Source organism: Alexandromys fortis, unplaced genomic scaffold, assembly GCF_014885135.2.
Source record: "Alexandromys fortis isolate MF-2015 unplaced genomic scaffold, M_Fortis_MF-2015_v1.1 scaffold_26, whole genome shotgun sequence".
Taxonomy (NCBI): domain Eukaryota; kingdom Metazoa; phylum Chordata; class Mammalia; order Rodentia; family Cricetidae; genus Alexandromys; species Alexandromys fortis.
The window spans coordinates 9,482,144-9,500,304 of NW_026067894.1; the positions used below are offsets into that span (position 1 = coordinate 9,482,144).

An 18,161-nucleotide genomic window follows, 5' to 3' on the forward strand; every position below is an offset into this window, starting at 1 on the left:
CACGCTGCGCAGTGGAGCCAGGAAAGGCAGGAGACAAAAATTTTAGAAGGCTCTACCTCCCACAGTCAGTGCCCAGATTCGGCAAAGGAAATGCCCAGAGGCTATTTGGCCCATGAACCATGGACCTATAATGGATAAATCTATGACTTTTAACAGAGGAGAGGATTCAGGAATCTTCCTAATTTTGTGATTACAAGATTTAAAATAAAAAAGGATAGTAAGAATAGGTGTGGCTATACCTGCCTAAGCTCGTGGTCTCTCGTGGCAGTCTCAAAGCCGCTGCGTTGGCAGATGCCTGAGAACCTGAGCTAAATTTGTCAGCCACCTCTAATGCTGGTCTGTGGCAGGACATGAAAATGGCCTGTGCCCAGGCACAGCAAGCAACGAGGGCCAGGCCTCCTGGTCCCAAGTCCCCAGTGGGACACTGCCAAGTGGAGAGCGTGGCTTGTGTCCTGCCATGCAACCCAGTTTCCGCTGCAAGCCAAGATCCTGGGCTCTGGCCTGACAGCCGAGCTGCAAAAAAAGGAGCCTCAGAGAACTGCAGCTCCAGGGCAGTCAAGAGTCTGTGAAAATGTACGTGAGCAAGTAAGCCTATCAGCTAAGCAGACTTGCAACTCAGCTTAGAAAGATAGCTTACAAACTTTTAATAAAACATCCAATGGCGACCAGCTGCCAAACCAGAGATGTATGTGAATATGTTAATAGATATATAATATATATGTCTATAAATACTGCTTTGTATATATATGTGTGTGTGATATGTACTGGTGCTTCTGATATGCCCATGTAAGTACAGGCTCATGCGTATGTATGTATGTGTGTACACGCCTGTGTGTGTGTGAAGGTCAGAGGATTACTGTGGGTGCTGTTCCTCCTCAGGCACCATACACACGTCTTTCTGAGATGATCGCAGGCCCACCTGTTTACCTAGTCTGACTGGCTCATGTCCCGCAGATGTGCGAGTCTCTCCTTCCTCAGAATTGGGATTAAAAGTATGTGTTACTTTGCCTATATTTTTTTTAAATATTTACTTATTATGTATACAGTATTCTGTCTGTGTGTGTGTCTGCAGAGCAGAAGAGGGCACCAAACCTCATTACAGATGGTTGTGAGCCACCATGTGGTTGCTGGGAATTGAACTCATGACCTTTGGAAGAGCAGGCAACGCTCTTAACCACTGAGCCATCTCTCCAGCCCCTTTGCCTATATTTTTATGTAGTTACTGGGGACTGAACTCAGTTCCTCATGCTTGCACAAGCCCTTTATCAATGAATTATCTCCATCGCTCTCTATATACATATTTCCGTAGGAAGGGACACTAGCCACTGAACAGCCGGGCCTTACCCTTCTCCCCACTTTCTCTCCCTTTCTAAAAACCAGGAGCTTACATTCCTAAAGCTAGCACTCAAGGTCTATTCTGTTCCCTTATTTGGCCAATCCTTCCTCTTGATGCTGACTACCAAGGTTCAGCGATCAAAGTATTGGGAGTCCAGCAACCAAAAGCCCCTTTGCACCTAATTAACTTATCTAATTAAAATAAACACCTCATCTTAACACAGGGTTTTCAACTGTACCTTTATAAACTGCCATTTTCCTATGCACCGCGTCTGTCTCCCCTGTAAGCAGAGGCAGTCCCACACCGGGAATACCCCACCCCCTTTCTCTTCTTCTTTCCCTCTTCTCCCTCATCTTCCTTATCTCTTCTCTCTGTTCCTCTTGGGTAAAATCTCCTTTGTGCTAAGAACTTAGTCTTGGGCATTAAAAAGAAAAGAAAAAAATTACATTTATCTAATGCGTGTGTGCTGTATCTCCTTCCACCATGTCGGTTCAAGAGAGAACAGGTGGAACTCAGGTCTTCAGGAGCCCGTACCAGATGGTTTTTTTTTGTGTTTGTTTGTTTTTCTTAAAGGAAAGAAGAGAGGTACGATGTAAAGGAAGCAAGATGGAGAAACAATTCTTCCTCTTAAAAAAAAAAAAAAAAACAGCCGGGCAGTGGTGGCACACGCCTTTAATCCCAGCACTCGGGAGGCAGAGACAGGCGGATCTCTGTGAGTTCGAGACCAGCCTGGTCTACAGAGCTAGTTCCAGGACAGGCTCCAAAGCCACAGAGAAACCCTGTCTCGAAAAACCAAAAAACAAAAAACAAAAAACAAAAAAACTTTACTGCCTGAAGGAACCTAGGTCTTCGTCATGTAGTCTGCCACTTGGCTACTTCCCTCCTTATATCCCTCATCTGTTCTTTTTTTTTGGGGGGGGGGTTCTCTGTAGCTTTGGGAGTCTGTCCTGGGACTAGGTCTTGTTGACCAGGCTGGCCTCGAACTCACAGAGATCCGCCTGCCTCTGCCTCTAGAGTGTTGGGATTAAAAGCAGCATACGCCTTTTTTTAAACAGGGGCCCACTATGTAGCATTGGCTGGCCTACAACTCACTATGTAGACTAGGCTGGCCATGAACTCTGCTTACTTTGGCCTCCTAGTGCTGGGATCAAAGGTGTGTACCGCCAAGCCCAGTTGCTTATGTTTAATATTTAAAATGAGATTGAAAAGTAGCAAGTATGGTCGCTGTGAGGATTATAAACCGAAAGCATCTTCCCCAAGGACTGACCACACTGTCTTAATGCTTGTCAGTTAATACTGCCGGCCTCAAGAACTTTAATAAGTACTGTTCAAGCATCGTTTCATTGACCATGCGCGGTATATGCCTTTTGGGAATAACAGCCTTAGAGTTGTCAACTCATTTTACAGTTGTACATGTTGCAAGTAAATCCATACTTGAACCCAGAACCCGCACAACCAGGAAAGCCTGGGCCAAGAGCCATGGTTCAAACGCAGGAAGGGGTGACTGATCTATGTTCCGCCACATCTTTTGATTCCGTACTGGTCCCCGGAAACCCTGATAAAATGTAAACTGGAAGGCCGGGCGGTGGTGGCACACGCCTTTAATCCCAGCACTCGGGAGGCAGAGGCAGGCGGATCTCTGTGAGTTCGAGGCCAGCCTGGTCTACAAGAGCGAGTTCCAGGACAGGCTCCAAAACCACAGAGAAACCCTGTCTCGAAAATCAAAAAAAAAAAAAAAAAAAAAAAAAAAAAAGTAAACAGGATTTTGGGAGAGAAAAAACCCTATCCCTCCACAAGAGTCAAGATGAGTTGACCTTTGCGTCTAGGCCTTAGTCGGTCCAAGGATCTCCCGCGATCTCTCCACCACTGCCTTTCAACAGCCGAAGGCCTCAGCTCACGAACCACCCAAAACGCTCGGGTGAGGCGTGCATCCCACGAACGGCCCGCAATAGGGACGCGTTCCCTTTAAGGCGCCAGCTCAGCTGCTGCGGCGGCCGGAAGTGTTGAAGCCCGGCTTGGCGGCGGCGGTGGCGGCGGCAGCCGTGGCGGCTTGTGCGCATGCTCCGTCGCCCGCCCGCCCTGGCCGCTCGCCGCCCGCCCGCCCGACGGAGACGGTGAGGAGGGGGAGGGGTGGGCGCGCGGCGCGGGCGCGGCGAGGGCTGGGGGTGGGGGGGCGGGCGCGGGGGCCGCGCGGCGGCCGGCGAGGGCGGGCGGGCGCGCAGGGGGCGGGGGGCTGCTGCCTCCGCGGGCGCCTCCCCACGCCCTGTGCGTGCCGCCGCCGCCGCCGGGGAGCGAGCGGACGTCGCGGCGCCGCGGGGGGGTGGGGGGACGCTGCCGCTGGGTCCGCCCGAGCAGCCGGGCCGCCCCCAGCGTGGCCGGCCGGGCCTTGGGCTCCCGGCCCTTCGAGCCGCTTGCCGGGCGGGGTGGGGGGGGCGTCGGGGGAGACTCGGCGCCCCCGGACCGAGGAGCCCGGAAGTCTCGCGGAGGGGCCGGGGGAGTCGGGGTACCCCCCCAAAGGCGGGGTCTGCGAGCTCGGGCCTTGCGCGGAGGAATTGGGTCAGGCCTGGGTCGTGCCCGGGGGAAGGGGCGGCGTGCCGGGGCGGGGGTGTGGGTGGGCTGAGTGTGGGGATTAAGGGCCAGCCTTCGCCGGAGGGAAGAGGCCTCGGCCCCTGGACCTAGGGTGAAGGAGCCAGATCCTACTCGAGCGCCCTTCCCAAGATGAGGGGCAGTGGGAAGGAGAGGGGTCCACCCGAGGGCTGCGGACTGGAGTATCTCCGGTGGCTAGATCGAGAGCAGGGTGGTCCTCTGCTCCGAGAGACGAGGGAAACCTATGGTTAGGCGGGTGGGGAGGAGGTAATTACCGGGAAGAGGGTACCCCTTGCTTTCAGAAATGACAGGGGAATTGGCCAGGTGTCCTCTAATTGAGGGAACAGAAGTGAGGGCAGATTCTTCCCCGAGGGTCTTGACCTAGGAATCAGAGGGAGGAAGGCTTGGCTGTCTAAGAAGCAGGGGAACCCTGAATTCTCAAAAGGCGACCTGTCAGGGTGTCAAATAGAACCAGGAAGTAGGGGTTTCCTCCATGTCTGGAGACTTTCCATCTGCCCAGCCTCCTTGCTTTGGCTAGTATTATGTGTGGAACGTTTTCTTAAGGGCTTGGGCCTGCTCTTAATTTTTCAGTCCTATAATAACTTGTTTTCCATGTGCACGTGATCAAGCCCATTGATTTTTCCATGCTCCCCTAGGCTTCATTGGGTTAGGTTGGGCCCTAATTTTGGTTGCTTAGAGTCTTGAGGGATGACTTTAAAAAACATATCTATTGATTCCTCCAAACACCTACATAGAAGTCTCCAGTCTGGTTTATATAAAGCTTCATTTCCTCTGGATACTTACTGCATGGTGGTTCTGTGTAATCCTCTTGTGTTCTTTGTATCCGAGGTCATTCTGGCTCAACTGTTATGTGCATAACAAAGGAGTGGATTTAATGAATTTTTCCTTAAGTAATAAAGTTGGATCTTGGGAGATTTCTTTTTATTTGTTTATTTTGGGGGTTCTTTTATTTGTTTTCATACAGCAGTGATGGTACACACCTTTAATCCCAGCACCAGAAGGCAGAGCAGGTGGACCTGTGGGTTTTCGTTTTTTTTTTCTCTGTGTATATCTGGGTTACATAGCAAGTTCCAGACGAACCAGGGTTACAAGGTGAGATGCCAAGGAAGAAAAAAAAATAAGAAAGGCACATAAACCTGTAGGATCTCACACCTTTGATTCAAGCACCTGAGCACCTGAGACTGGACTGCCTAAAGTTCAAGGCCAGGCTGGGCCACCAATTGAGTGCAACACTAAGGTGGGATACAGTGAGCCCCAGTTTCAAAAAGCAGACACAACAGCCTAGCATTGTCTGGGAGGCAGAGGCAGGACTATGTAATGAGACCCTATCTCAAAAAAAAAAAATAAAAGCCAGGTGATGGTGGCTCATGCCTTTAATTTCAGCAATTGAGTGGCAAAGGCAGGCAAATATCTGAGTTCGAGGCCACCCTGGTCCACACAGATTTCAGGATAGCCAGGACTACCTTGTGTCAAAAACCAAAACAATTCCAAGCCAACCTGCTCTATTGAGTAAGTTCCAAGACAGAGCTACAACAGTGAGCCCCTGTCTCAAAAAAAAAAAATTATATGTATGTGTATACGACAGTACTTGTGGAGGTCAGAGGACAACACAGGATTTGATTTGAAAGACCCCCGGAGCGGGGAGACTCTCAATCAAGTCTAGGGATAACATGACCCCCCAGGAACTCACGAGAGACCTTTCTTGCTGCAATCACATGAGGTTTATTGACAGGACTGGAACCAGTGCACTGAGACTGAAACTCATTTCCCACGCAGGGAGAGTTTGACCCCTAGTAGCTGGGAGAAGGGGTATTTAAGGGAAGAAACCATAACCCAATAATCCAAAGGGGGTAGGGAGGGTGTCATTGGAAAATTCCAAAAATACCAGTGATAATCACTCCCTGTTTCTCAAGATTATAATCTAACTTTATCTTCAGCTAGTTCCTGAAACAGAGTCACTGAACCAGCTAATCTAGATTTTTGATTCTTCTCTCCCTGCTTAGATTTTCAGCTCTATTTTTTTTTTCTGCTAGAGGGGTCTGGATTTATATGGGTCTTTCAGATTCTGTCCTTCCACTATGTGTATCCTAAGGATGAAACTCAGGTTTTCAGGTTTGGCAACAATCGCCTTTACTTGCTGAGCCACCTCACTTTTTTGGGGATAAAAGTTTCATATATCCTACCTCTCCTTACCTGAGGGTGACCTTGAATCCCTGACCCTTCTGCTTCCAAAGTGCTGGTTTACAGACTTGTGCCACTATGCCTGGCTACATGCCTGCTTTCAAATTTTTAAATTTATTACTTGTGCATAATGTTTGGAGGGGGTATGTGTGTGTGTGTGTGTGAATGGACGTCAGGATTTTATGGCGTTGGCTCTCATGTGATCTATAAATATGACAGGGCAAGGACCTTTCAAGAGTCTTTTTTTTTTTTTTGTCTTGAAAATATCAATAGAGCAGCAGCTCATTAGCACCTGTCTGTAAACCCAGCTCTCTGTAGGCTGGGCCAGGAGGATTGAAAATTCAAGCCTCTTGATGCAAACAAAGACCCCCAAGTAACTTGAATGTGGGGGTTCCTGAGCTTGGGAGGTCGAGGCTGGGCAGGATCAATAGCTCATGGCCATCCTTGCTACACAGTGAGTTTGAGGCCAGCCTTGGCTGCATGAAACCCAAACCCCAAACCAAGCCCAGCAGTGATGGCACACACCTTTGATCCCAGCAGAGGCAGGTGGATCTCTGAGTTCGAGGCCATCCTGCTCTCCAGAGCGAGTTCCAGGACAGGCTCCAAAGCTACACAGAGAAACCCCGTCTCAAAACCCCATCCTCCCTACCAAAAAAAAAAAAAACAAAAACAAAAACAAACCAAAGCAGAGAAACTCTGCTGCAGGTTGAAGCCACATTTACACCAAGCCTCTCCCCCTGAGCTGTCTGCCCCTTGCAATGCTTCTTTCCGCATAAAATGACTAAGGGTTAACAAAATTTTCTCATGTTTTTGTATGTTCTCAGAGAATTGCAGAGCACACACTTGGATTTCGTAAGGGGTAGTGACTGCAAGGCCTCTTCTGTGAAACACCCATGGGATTAGCTCTCTCACCTTGTCTCAGGAGTCTGTGCTGGTATAAACAAGGGGCAGTTTTCTGTTTACACAGCTTACAGAGATGACCTTGCAGTTAGCCAGGTAGTGGTAGTGTGCTGTTGGTTTGGGGTTACTCACTAGGAATGTGATAGCTTGAGGTAATGAGAGATACTGAACCTAAACTTGATTTACTAAAAAACTATGAATCACAGTGTTGGTGTGGACTCTCTTCTCTGTTACTAAAAGCGTGGGTTTTGTTTGTTTAATTTTTTTTCAAGATTTACAAGATTCTTAGTCCTGTGTGATGGTATATGCATTTAGTCCTAGCACTAGGGAGGCGGAGGCAGGTGGATCTCTGAGTTTGAAGCCAGCCTGGTCTATACAGGACAGCCAGTCATGTGACCTCTCCCACAGTGTGGCCTCACCCCTGTGTGGTGAGGTATGGGGGGGATGGGAGTGAATTACTTTAGTTTAAAAAACCACGACAAAACAAAAAGATTTGGTTTGTTTATTTAGGTTTTTTTTTTTTTTTTGAGAGAGGGTTTTCTCCGCGTAGTTTCGGAGCCTGTCCTTGAACTCAGAGATCCGCCTGCCTCTGCCTCCCAAGTGCTGGGATTAAAGGCATGCGCCACCATCACCCAGCTTTAAGACATTTAAGACATTTTTAAGAAGGAATGTGGCCAGTGGCCTTTAGTAGGATCACTTTGGTTGCTATGTGGGAATGAATTTTAGGAATCCAAGACCAAAGGTTAGGCTATGGGAAAGGAGCTGGGAAAACCCAGGTAGTAGCGTGGCAGTCCAGACAAGGTGTTGACTGCACAGATGGAGTACGGGAGGAGCACACACACTGTAGACTGGATAGGGTTGTGGCTGATTGGGTTTAGAAGGAGGAGGCAAAAATAACTCCAGAGTTCCCTCCTTTTGAAAAGGCGTGGAGGATAATATCACTTAGGGAAATAGGAAATCTAGGAGTGGGTTTGAGAAAATATGGTTCAGTTTAATGTAGTAGAGGCTGGAAAATGCAGGAATATAGAATTCTTTGAAAAATTGAATGGGATTAAAAGGCAGTTATGAAGAAATTTGATTAGGTCATATATGTATGCAAAAGTGATGGAATCAACCTATCTATCAGTGTCGTATCTGAGGAGAGTGACGGGGGCACAGAGATGTTTAGATAAACGGTGCCTAAGCACCGAGACTGATGGCATACACCTGGTAGTCAGAGGCCGAAATTTGATGCTAGCCTGAGCTACAGGACAAGACTCTGTCTTGAGAAACCAAGAACAATCTGAGTGTTGTTGTGCACGCCTTTCATCTCAGCCCTTGGGAGTCAGAGGCAGGGGGATCTCTTAAATTCTGTTTTACAGATTGAATTACAGGACATCCAGGACTACACAGAGAGACCCTGTTTCAAAAAACCAAGAAAGGAAGGAAGGAACTCAGAGCTTTGGGTTATAGTTCAGTTGTGAAACACTTGGTCACATGTCCGCGGACCCGTGCAGAACACAGAGCAAATGAACAAGAAGGAACACTAGCTATGGCTGTCAAGGTCTGCCTGGGGAACTGCAGTGAAGGACAGTGTCTAAAACCAGAGGAGTGACAGCCTACATTTGGGGGAAATTCTGAAAAGAAAGCTTGATGATGGCGCTGTAGAGATGGCTCAGAGGTTAAGAGCACTGGCTGCTCTTCCAGAGGTCCTGAGTTCAATTCCCAGCAACCACATGGTGGCTCACAACCATCTGTAATGAGATCTGGTGCCCTCTTCTGGCCTGCAGGTATACATGCCAGAACAGTGTATACATAATAAATAAATAAATTTAAAAAAGAAAAGTACAGTGATGCTTCCTGGAGTAGTGAACAGAACATTAGGGACAAAGATGCCTAAAGCTTAGAGAATAGAAAACCTTAGAGCCCTGGTAGCACGCTACTATGTGTTCAGAGTACCTGAGTGACTGACACGGTCGGAGAGTAAGGGTGTAGATAAAGCTGGAGTATGCCAGGCCAGTGAGGTCCACTCTGGGCACCACATTACGTATGTCTGTTTTCAAGGCTGGCAGAGCTGAGGAGTGACTTGAGTCTCTGGCTGCCAGCTACACATTCCAGTGTGGATCTACAGTCAACATGGCTGTCTCCTGCTTGCCTTCACATGTTTACCTATATTCATTTAGTAAATTCAGTGTCTTTTCTTGTATGTGCTATAGTGACTTTTTCTTTTAATTGGTTTTTTGAGACAGAGTTTCTCTGTGTACCCATGAAGCCTGTTCTGGAACTCTGTAGACCAGGCTGGGCCTGAGCTCACAGAGATTCTCCTGCCTCTGCCTCCTGAGTGCTGGGTTTAAAGGCGTGTCCCACCACCACCACCTGGCAAGTGACTTTTTTCTTTAAGGCAGGCTGGCCTTCAGTTTATGTGGCTCAAGCTGAATTCAAATGCCCCATAATTCCCTGCTTCAGCCTCCCAAGTGTTGGGTTATTGTGTGAGCCACAGCTCCTGGCCCCTTCTTTTCAACTGGATAGTGTAAAGGATTGCACACACAGCTCTGGGTAAGCTCGGGTGTTAGAGAGCTTACCACCAAACACAAGGCTTTGAGTTGGGTCCCTAGCACTGAAAAAAAAAATCAATTTTCCTGAACTCTAAAGGCTAACAGCTGCAGGCTGTCCTGTGACTGTCTGTGTTTTCATAAAGAGTGGGACAGTGGGGACGGCAAGATAGTGAAATAGGTAAAAGTGCTTGCCACGCATGCCTGATGACCTGATGTTGTTACCCAAATCCCAGGGTGGAAGGAGATAGCTGACTCCTGGAAGTTGTCATATGACTGATGTCTACTTGTGTGCCTTGGCATGTGCATAAACATACAAACAAAACAACAACAATAATAAAAAATGATTGGCTTAGTATTTTAGATTGAAGGAGCTCATGGCACTTGGTTATGGTTTCCTCAGTAACTCTGCAAGGAGCTGGCAGACAAGGTCATTTCCATTCACTCTGAAGAGCTGAGATGTTCCTGGGACCCTTGCAGGTGTCCCATTATTCCTGGTGGAAACAGGAAGATCAGAAGTTGAAGGTCATTCTCAGCTCCAGAGCAAGTTCCAAGTCAGCCATTTGAGACTCCATCTCTAAAAATAAAACAAGAACATAAAGTTCTTAGAACCAGACTTGGTGACTCACACCCTATAATTTCAGCTCACTGACGCTGAGGCAGAAGGATTGCTTTGAGTTTGAGACTAGGCTGGGCTTCAGAAAAAAAGAAAAGTTCTTGACCTCTTGGTGGTAGTCCATATCTTTAATCCCAGCAGCAGGATCTCTGAGTTTGAGCCCAGTATGGTCTATAGAGCAAGTTCCAGGATAGGCAGGACTACATACACACACACACACACACACACACACACACACACAAAACAAACAAACAAAAAAACCCTAAGAAAGAGAGGGAGGGAGGAAAAAAAGAAAAAAAGGTCTTAGAGATTGTACAGTAAACTCAGCATTTATTAACAGCTGTGCAGCTGAACTGAGATATGTATATTTATAAAGGATAGAGCACTGTATGTAATACATAGTTGATATGTAACTGCTATTTGCACTTAAAATAGGTACGGATTTCTACTTTTTAGGGCCCATTCTTTGGGATGGAACCAGTCTTATGTTGTAAATCAATCTAGAGAAAAAACAAGCCAGGTGTGGTGCATGCTTGTAATGCCAGCACTTGGGAGGCAGAGGTGGAGGATCAGCAAGTTGAAGCCAGCCTAGACTATTTATTGATATTCCCGTCTCAGAACTAAAACAAGCCTTTAATCCCAGCACTCAGCAGGCCAGGGGTTCCTTCGAGGCCAGACTGGTCTACAGGGTGAGTTCCAGGAAAGCCAGGACTGTTACACAGAGAAATCCTGGCTTGAAAAACCAAAAGAACAACAACAGCAAAACCCACAAAGACCTTTGACTCCAAAAACAGGAGACAGAGGCAGGCTCATCTTTGAGTTTAAGGCCAGCCTGGTCTACATATACTGAGTTCCAGGTCAGACAGCATTTCATAGTGAGACTATGACTCAAAAACAAAACAAAGAAGACCCGAAACAACAAAACCTTAGAGTCTCCTGCTCATCATTTCAGTGCCGTGTGTGATCCCAGTGCTGCGACCCCAAGCCAGCCATCTGATGGCTCTAAACGTAAGGTCTGAGAGCTGGTAGAGCTGGCTCCGGCAGACGCCTGGGGGAGTCACACTAGGGGCCTGCGCCAGTCCTGTCAGCCCCTCTCAGGCCTCGTTCTTCGCAGAGGATGATGAGTCCAGGGTGCTCAGAGCTGTTTGTTGTCTCGGCACTCCCTTCCTGCAGTTGTGCCTTTCAAGATGAAGTTACTCACGCTTCTTGTTTCTCACAGCAGCCCCAGCTAGCTGACTTCATGTGAAAGATGGCTAATGCGGAAGTGAGTGTCCCAGTGGGAGATGTGGTTGTGGTACCCACTGAAGGAAATGAAGGGGAGAACCCTGAAGACACTAAAACCCAAGTGATCTTGCAGTTACAGCCTGTGCAGCAAGGGTAAGTGGGGAGAGGTTTGGACGTTCTGAAAATGTATTATTGGGAGAGTAAATATGGGAAATAAGAACTGTGCAGGGCTTTAGTAAGCCATGAGCACTCAGATCAGTCAGAGCTGGTGATAAGATCCCTCCACCTTCTTAGGGCTTTTTGTTTTATTTATTCATTTTTATTTTTGTAATTTTTGAGACAGTCTCATGTAGCCCAGGCTTGCCTCAAACTTCCTATGTTGCAAGTGTAGCCTTGAATACCTGATCTTCCTGCCTTTTCTTCCCAATTACCAGGATTACAGATGTGCACATCCATGTCAAGCTGCCATTCACTATTTACTACAGCAGCGATTTCCTAGTGTCCCTCTGTCTTTACAGTGTGAGCTCTCTGGGGGTGAGTTCCATGGCTCCCTCATCTTCTCTGTCCACATTGTTTAGCCCAGGGCCCATGTGCATATTTCTCAAATGCAGTGTTGACTGAGAGACAAAACAAGGCACCTCCAAAATCATGTCTACCATAAACTCTAAAACTTGCATGGATCGGCAAATGCTCAAGCTTAGTCTGTCCCAAGTATCTATTCTCCACCACCATGATGATACGTTACAGCAGCATTAGAAGAAATAAAACACAAGGTCCTCGCCAGCGTGAAGCTTGAGGTCTAGCTGTAAAACAAAGGTGCATGTAAGTATGGAGCCTTACATCGTGAAGACGGGCAGGGTTGAGTGGCCTGCGAGTTCAGAGCTCACGATCACCTAGACAGGAACATTGACTAAAATGCTTCCGCAATGTCCAGAATCAAACCTGGGGCCTCTCTCATGCACAGGTCATCTACCACTGAGCTATGCTATAGGCTAGCCCTAAAAGGTAAAATTTAAGTTTTTCTTTCAAACAGGTCAGTGGTGTCGCACGTCTTTAATCCCAGCACTTGGGAGGCAGAGGCAGGTAGATCTCTTGGGTTCCAGGGCATCCTGGTCTATAGAGTGAGTTTTAGGACAGCCAGGCATACGCAGAGAAACTCTGTTTTGGGTGGGGGAGAAAGTGTGTCCGTCTGGTTTTCTTTCCTTTTTAAAACAAGGTGTTTGTTATACAGCCCAGGTTGGATTTGAGTTTAACTATTCTTCTGCCTCAGCCTTCTCAGTGCTTCTCATGTGCTGCCCTTCCTGACTTTAAAGAGTAATCTTTTTAAAAAATATATACAAAATAAAATAAAAAAATAGGTCAGGCAGTGGTGCCTTTACACCTTTATTCTCAGCACTTGGGAGGCAGAAGCAGGTGGATTTTGATTCCAGGGCAGCCTGGTCTACAGAGTGAGTTCCAGGATAGCCAGGGCTGTGGAGAGAAATCCTGTCTTTAAAAACAAAGCAAGAGGCTAGAGAATTGGCTCAGTGTTTAAAAGCACTGACTGCTCTTCCAGAGTTCCTGAGTTCAATTCCCAGCAGCATACCACTACTATTTGGCTATAAAAAAGATTGACTTGGCCAGGAGGTGGTGGCGCACGCCTTTAATCCCAGCACTTGGGAGGCAGAGGCAGGAGGATCTCTGTGAGTTCAAGGCCAGACTGGTCTACAGATTAAGTTCCAGGACACCCAGGGCTGTTAAACAGAGAAACCGTGTCTCCAAAGACACAAACACAAACACACACACACACACACACACACACACACACACACACACACACACAAAATCACGAAAACACACAAGGAAAAGCTGAGGTGTACCTGGACCAAGAAAAAGAGACTTTTGGCCTGAGGACCAAGGCTGGTTTAAAAGCTGGGGGTGGGGCCAGGAGAGGCCATGGAGGAGAATTTGATACTTCATACATTTTGGTCTGTTTTGAAACAGTCTTGCTGGGCTGCACAGTTTTGCCTTGTGTTCCCAACCCTCTGCCTCTCCCTCTCCAATGCTGGTATTAGGGTATGCAAGACTGCCTCCAACTTTCTGTTTGTTTAATCTTTTGTTAATTTTTAAAATTTTGAGTGTACTTTTGCAAGGGAATGTGCACATGAGTGTAGGTGCACACGGGGACCAGAAGAGGGGGCCAAATCTGAAGCTGGAGTTAAAGGACGTGTGAGTGAAGCTGGATGTGGGTAGGTCCTTTGGAAGAACACAGTGTTCTTTTTGTTTGTTTTTTGTGGTTCTGTTTGTTTGGTTTTGTTTTTGATTTTTCAAGATGGGGTTTCTCTAGCTTTGGAGCCTGTCCTGGAACTCACTCTGTAGACCAGGCTGGCCTTGAACTCACAGAGATCTGCCTGCCTCTTTCTCCCAAGTGCTAGGATTAAAGGCTTGCACCACCACCTCCTGGCTTTTTGTTTGTTTTTTTAAGACAGGGTTTCTCTGTGTAGCCCTCACTGTCTTGGAACTCACTCAATAACCAGGTTGGCATTGAATTTGAGATCCACCTGCCTCCGCCTCCTGAGTGGAGTGCTGGGATTAAAGACAGGTACCACCACTGTCTGGCTGAAACACAGTCTTCTTAACCTCATCATGAAGCCCAGACCTTAAACTACATATCCTCCTGTCTCAGCTTCCCAAGTGTTAGAATTTCAGTCATGGAGCACTAAACTTACTCATATTTTACTTATCCAGGTATTTTTTATGTACATGTTTGCAGGAATGCATTAGGCAGTAAAGGTAGATTGGAACAGTCTTTCCATGTGTGCATAGAGATGGTGTTCTGGAACTCACTTTGTACACCAGGCTGGTCTTGAACTCACGAACTCATGGCCCGGCTTTTTTTTTTAATATTTATTTATTTATTTATTTATTTATTTATTTATTTATTTATTTATTATGTATACAGTATTCTGTCTCTGTATATGCCTGCAGGCCAGAAGAGGGCACCAGACCTCATTACAGATGGTTGTGAGCCACCATGTGGTTGCTGGGAATTGAACTCAGGACCTTTGGAAGAGCAGGCAATGCTCTTAACCGCTGAGCCATCTCTCCAGCCCTGGTTTAGATACTTTTATACTTATGTAGCGAATTTGAGACCAGCCTGAACTACATGAAGCACAATCCCAAAACAAACAAAAGTCCAGTGAAAAGACCCAGTAACTACAAGAATCTTCTGGAAGTGTCACCCAGTGGTTCAGTATTTCTTTGGTATGCAGAAAGCCCTGAGTTGCATCTCCAGCATCTCAAATAAAATAAAGCCATCGCTAAATGCTTAATAATTTTTCAAATAAGTCCCTTTTTATAGCATTGCAGTGATAACAAAGTTGCCTGAAGATCAGAGTGCAGAGCTCTGACACTAAACGCCAGGCGGAATTGGCTCACACCTTTAGTCCCAGTACCTAGAGTCACACACCTTTAATTCCAGCGCTAAGGAGGTGGAGACAGGAAGGAATATAGCTGGGCGGAGAGAGGGAAGTAAGGCAGGAGGAGACAAAAGCTGTGCAGTTTGGAGATAAAGTTGGAAGATGCAGTCTGAGGACAGGATGACCACTTTGGTCTGAGCATTGGTAGAGGTAAAAGGTATCTTTAGTGGCTGGCTGCTCTGCTTCTCGTATTTCTCAGCTTTTACCTCCTAATATCTGACTCTGGATTTTTACTAAGAATAACTAGAGCCTGGCAGTGGTGGTGCATGCCTTTAATCCCAGTGTTTAAGAGACAGGCAGATCTCTGTGAATTCAAGGCCAAACTGGTCTACAGACTAGTTCCTTCCAGGACAGGCTCCAAAGCTACAAGAGAAAAATCTGCCATGAAAAAACAAAAGCAAACAAACAAACAAAAAAAAACAATTAGAATTCATGTTACTTAACATTTATTTATTTATTGTTTTTCGAGATAGGGTTTCTCTGTAGCTTTGGCGCTTCTCCTGGAACTAGGCTGGCCATGAACTCACAGAGATCCGCCTGCCTCTGCCTCCTGAGTACTGGGATTAAAGGTGTGCGCCACTGCCAACCCACTATAACATATTTAGAGTTCTCAGAAGAAATGGAGGTGCCAAGATTCTGTCACCATTCTTGACCTTACTGCTGCCATTTTGGATTCATAATAATTTTTGTTTTCATTTTGTTGATGTTATTCTTTGTTTCTTAATGTGTATGGATGTTTGGACGGCATGTATGTTTGAGCACCATGTGCATGCAACGTCCACAGAGGCCAGAAGAATTGCTTTGACTGTTCTGGAACTCACTCAATAGACCAGGTTCTGCCTCCTGAGTGCTGAGTGCTGGGATTAAAGGCGCGGTGCTGGACACTGCCATCTGGCTATGATGAACATCTTTAATTGCAGGTTTAAATTAGCATGGCTTTATTTGATTTGTTCATACAGTTTTGTAACTACCATTGAAATTATATTCAGAAATCAAAGACTTTGGCAACGCATCAAACATGTCACAAACCTAAAGGTTGCAATTGTGCATTTAACCTTGGCATTCAGTTCTACTTTTTGATTGCACAGATCAATGAGTGATTTTACAAAAATCAACTAAACATTGTAGCCAGCCTTATCTCAGAGTCTTCATCACAAGCATGGCAACACTGGAAAGCTCTTGGCGACAAGTGCACCTACACTGCCCAGGCTGACATCTGACTGAGACCTGGGCAGTATACAGGCTCCTAACTTCACCTGTCCTGAAACACTGTGCTCAAATAGCTCAAATGCTTATCAGTGACCCGCCGGGGAGACATTCTATAGGAACAACATGACAGAGTTTATCCTGAAAATGGCTGTAAGTTAGCACAGGGTAGAGCCTTGAATGTCAACCACTGCTGTGAATTCCAGCCACCCTCCTGTTCTGTTCAAGGTGACATCTTGATCTCCTGAGGCAAGTGGAAAACCTGTCTGGAGGAGGGGAAGGACCCTCTGTTTAACCTTGTCCTCTATCAGTGTCAGTAATTGTGACTGACTGTCTGTGCGTCTGGACTGTCTGGACTGTGAATTGTTGATTAAGGCTGGGCAGAAGCTGGTGGACCCCTGAGAGTTCAAGGCCATCCTGGCCCAAAAAGTGAGTTCCAAGACAGGTTCCAAAACTACACAGAGAAACCCTATCGCAAATAAACAAACAAACAAACAAACAAACAAACAAGCAAAAGGACAGGTGGAGAGTGGAGGTGGAGGTTTATCTCAGTTGATTCAGTGGTGCGGAGGAGCGTGAGGGTCTGAGTTTTATCCTAACCCAGTGGGGGGGAAAAAAAAAAACCTAACAACTAAAGCTGGGAATGATGGCAATGCCTGTAATTGCAACACTGGAATCTTAGGCAAAAGGATCACTTGGAATTCTAGACCACCCTAAGCAAATTACTATGACCTTGTCTCGAAATATGAATTTTTAAATGTTTATGTTTAAAAGAAGAGAATCACATGATTACTCTGGTAGGAGTTACCGGATTAATGAGATGGGGTGGGCAAGCTGTTCCAGGCTGAACATAATGACATCTGAGTGAAGGGGGTAGCCGTTACATTAGAGGCAGAGAGAGGACCACTGGTGTTAAAGAGGTCAGTCTGACAAGATTTGACAGCTGTGTAGGAGCTGAGGGGAAAAGGAGAAATCCAACCAAAGGGCTGAGTATGTGGCTTTGTCATGGAGTGCCTAGCTAGCATGCGGAAGTGTCTAGGTTTCATCTCCACTAGTCTAAAAGAAACAGTCAAGGGGCTGGAGAGATGGCTTGGGGCCTAAGAGCACTGACTGCTCTTCCAGAGGACCTGGGTTCAATTCCTAGCACCCACATGGCAGCTCACGGCTGTCTATAACTCCTGTTCCAGGGGATCCGACACCCTCACACAAGACATACGTGCAGGCAAAACACCAATGTACAGGAGGCTGGAGAGATGGCTCAGTGGTTAAGAGCATTGCCTGCTCTTCCAAAGGTCCTGAGTTCAATTTCCGGCAACCACATGGTGGCTCACAACCATCTGGAATGAGGTCTGGTGCCCTCTTCTGGCCTGCAGACATACACACATTCAGAATATTGAATGCAAAATAAATATTTAAAAAAACACCAATGTACATAAAATAGAAATAAATTATTTAAAAAAAAAGCAGTCAAGACAGGGAAAGGAATAAAAGCAATTGCCACCAGGTCCCAAGGTCCCATCCTGTGTGCCAGGTAACACCAGTGACAAGGATGGAAGTATGGGGATCAAGAGTTGATTTTTTGTTTTGTTTTTTTGTTTTTCGAGCTTTGGAACCTGTCCTGAAACTTGCTCTATAAACCATGCTGATATGTAACTCACAGAGATCCACCTGTCTCTGCCTCCCTAGTGCTAGGATAAAAGGTGTGTGCCATCACTGCCCAGCATGGCTTCTTCGCTTAGCAGTTAGTGGCATTGTGGCGTGAAGTTCACAGGGAGATTGGCACTAGAGATGTCACCATGGAGTGGATCAGCATTTGTGCAAAGAGGAATGTACAGACTGCGCTTTCAAGTAAGAAGGTGTAAGAATTAACCCGTTAGGCTAATTACAGAAGTGAACGATAGAGGAGCATATCACGTTAGGTTATCTGAGTCTGTGTGTGTAGAGACATTGAGGAAGATCTGCTTCACCCAGCCTACCCTGTCAAAGTCCCAAATAGGCCCAGCTCTGGTGAGCTTCTAAGGGTGGATGACATTGGGTATGTTCACAGTGCTGTGGTCTCAGGCAGACTGCACAGCCTCCTGTTTGGCGCTCTAGTGACTACT

The 18,161-nt window shown here is 46.6% G+C and overlaps 1 protein-coding gene across 5 annotated transcripts in view; it reads left to right on the top strand.

Annotated features, from left to right (window-relative positions):
- The first annotated feature begins 3,306 nt into the window (after window positions 1-3,306).
- Gmeb1 (glucocorticoid modulatory element binding protein 1) overlaps window positions 3,307-18,161 on the top strand; it is a 38,173-nt gene continuing 23,318 nt past the window's right edge. For 2 of the 5 annotated variants that reach the window (XM_050151359.1, XM_050151383.1), the window contains exons 1-2: window positions 3,307-3,450; window positions 11,391-11,548. In XM_050151359.1, coding sequence (XP_050007316.1) covers window positions 11,421-11,548 — 128 coding nt within the window. In that variant the 5' untranslated portion in view covers window positions 3,307-3,450; window positions 11,391-11,420. Of the gene's footprint in view, window positions 3,451-3,678; window positions 3,893-7,579; window positions 11,549-18,161 lie in introns of those variants that run through there. The other 3 variants (XM_050151367.1, XM_050151373.1, XM_050151360.1) reach the window with 3 other exon arrangements.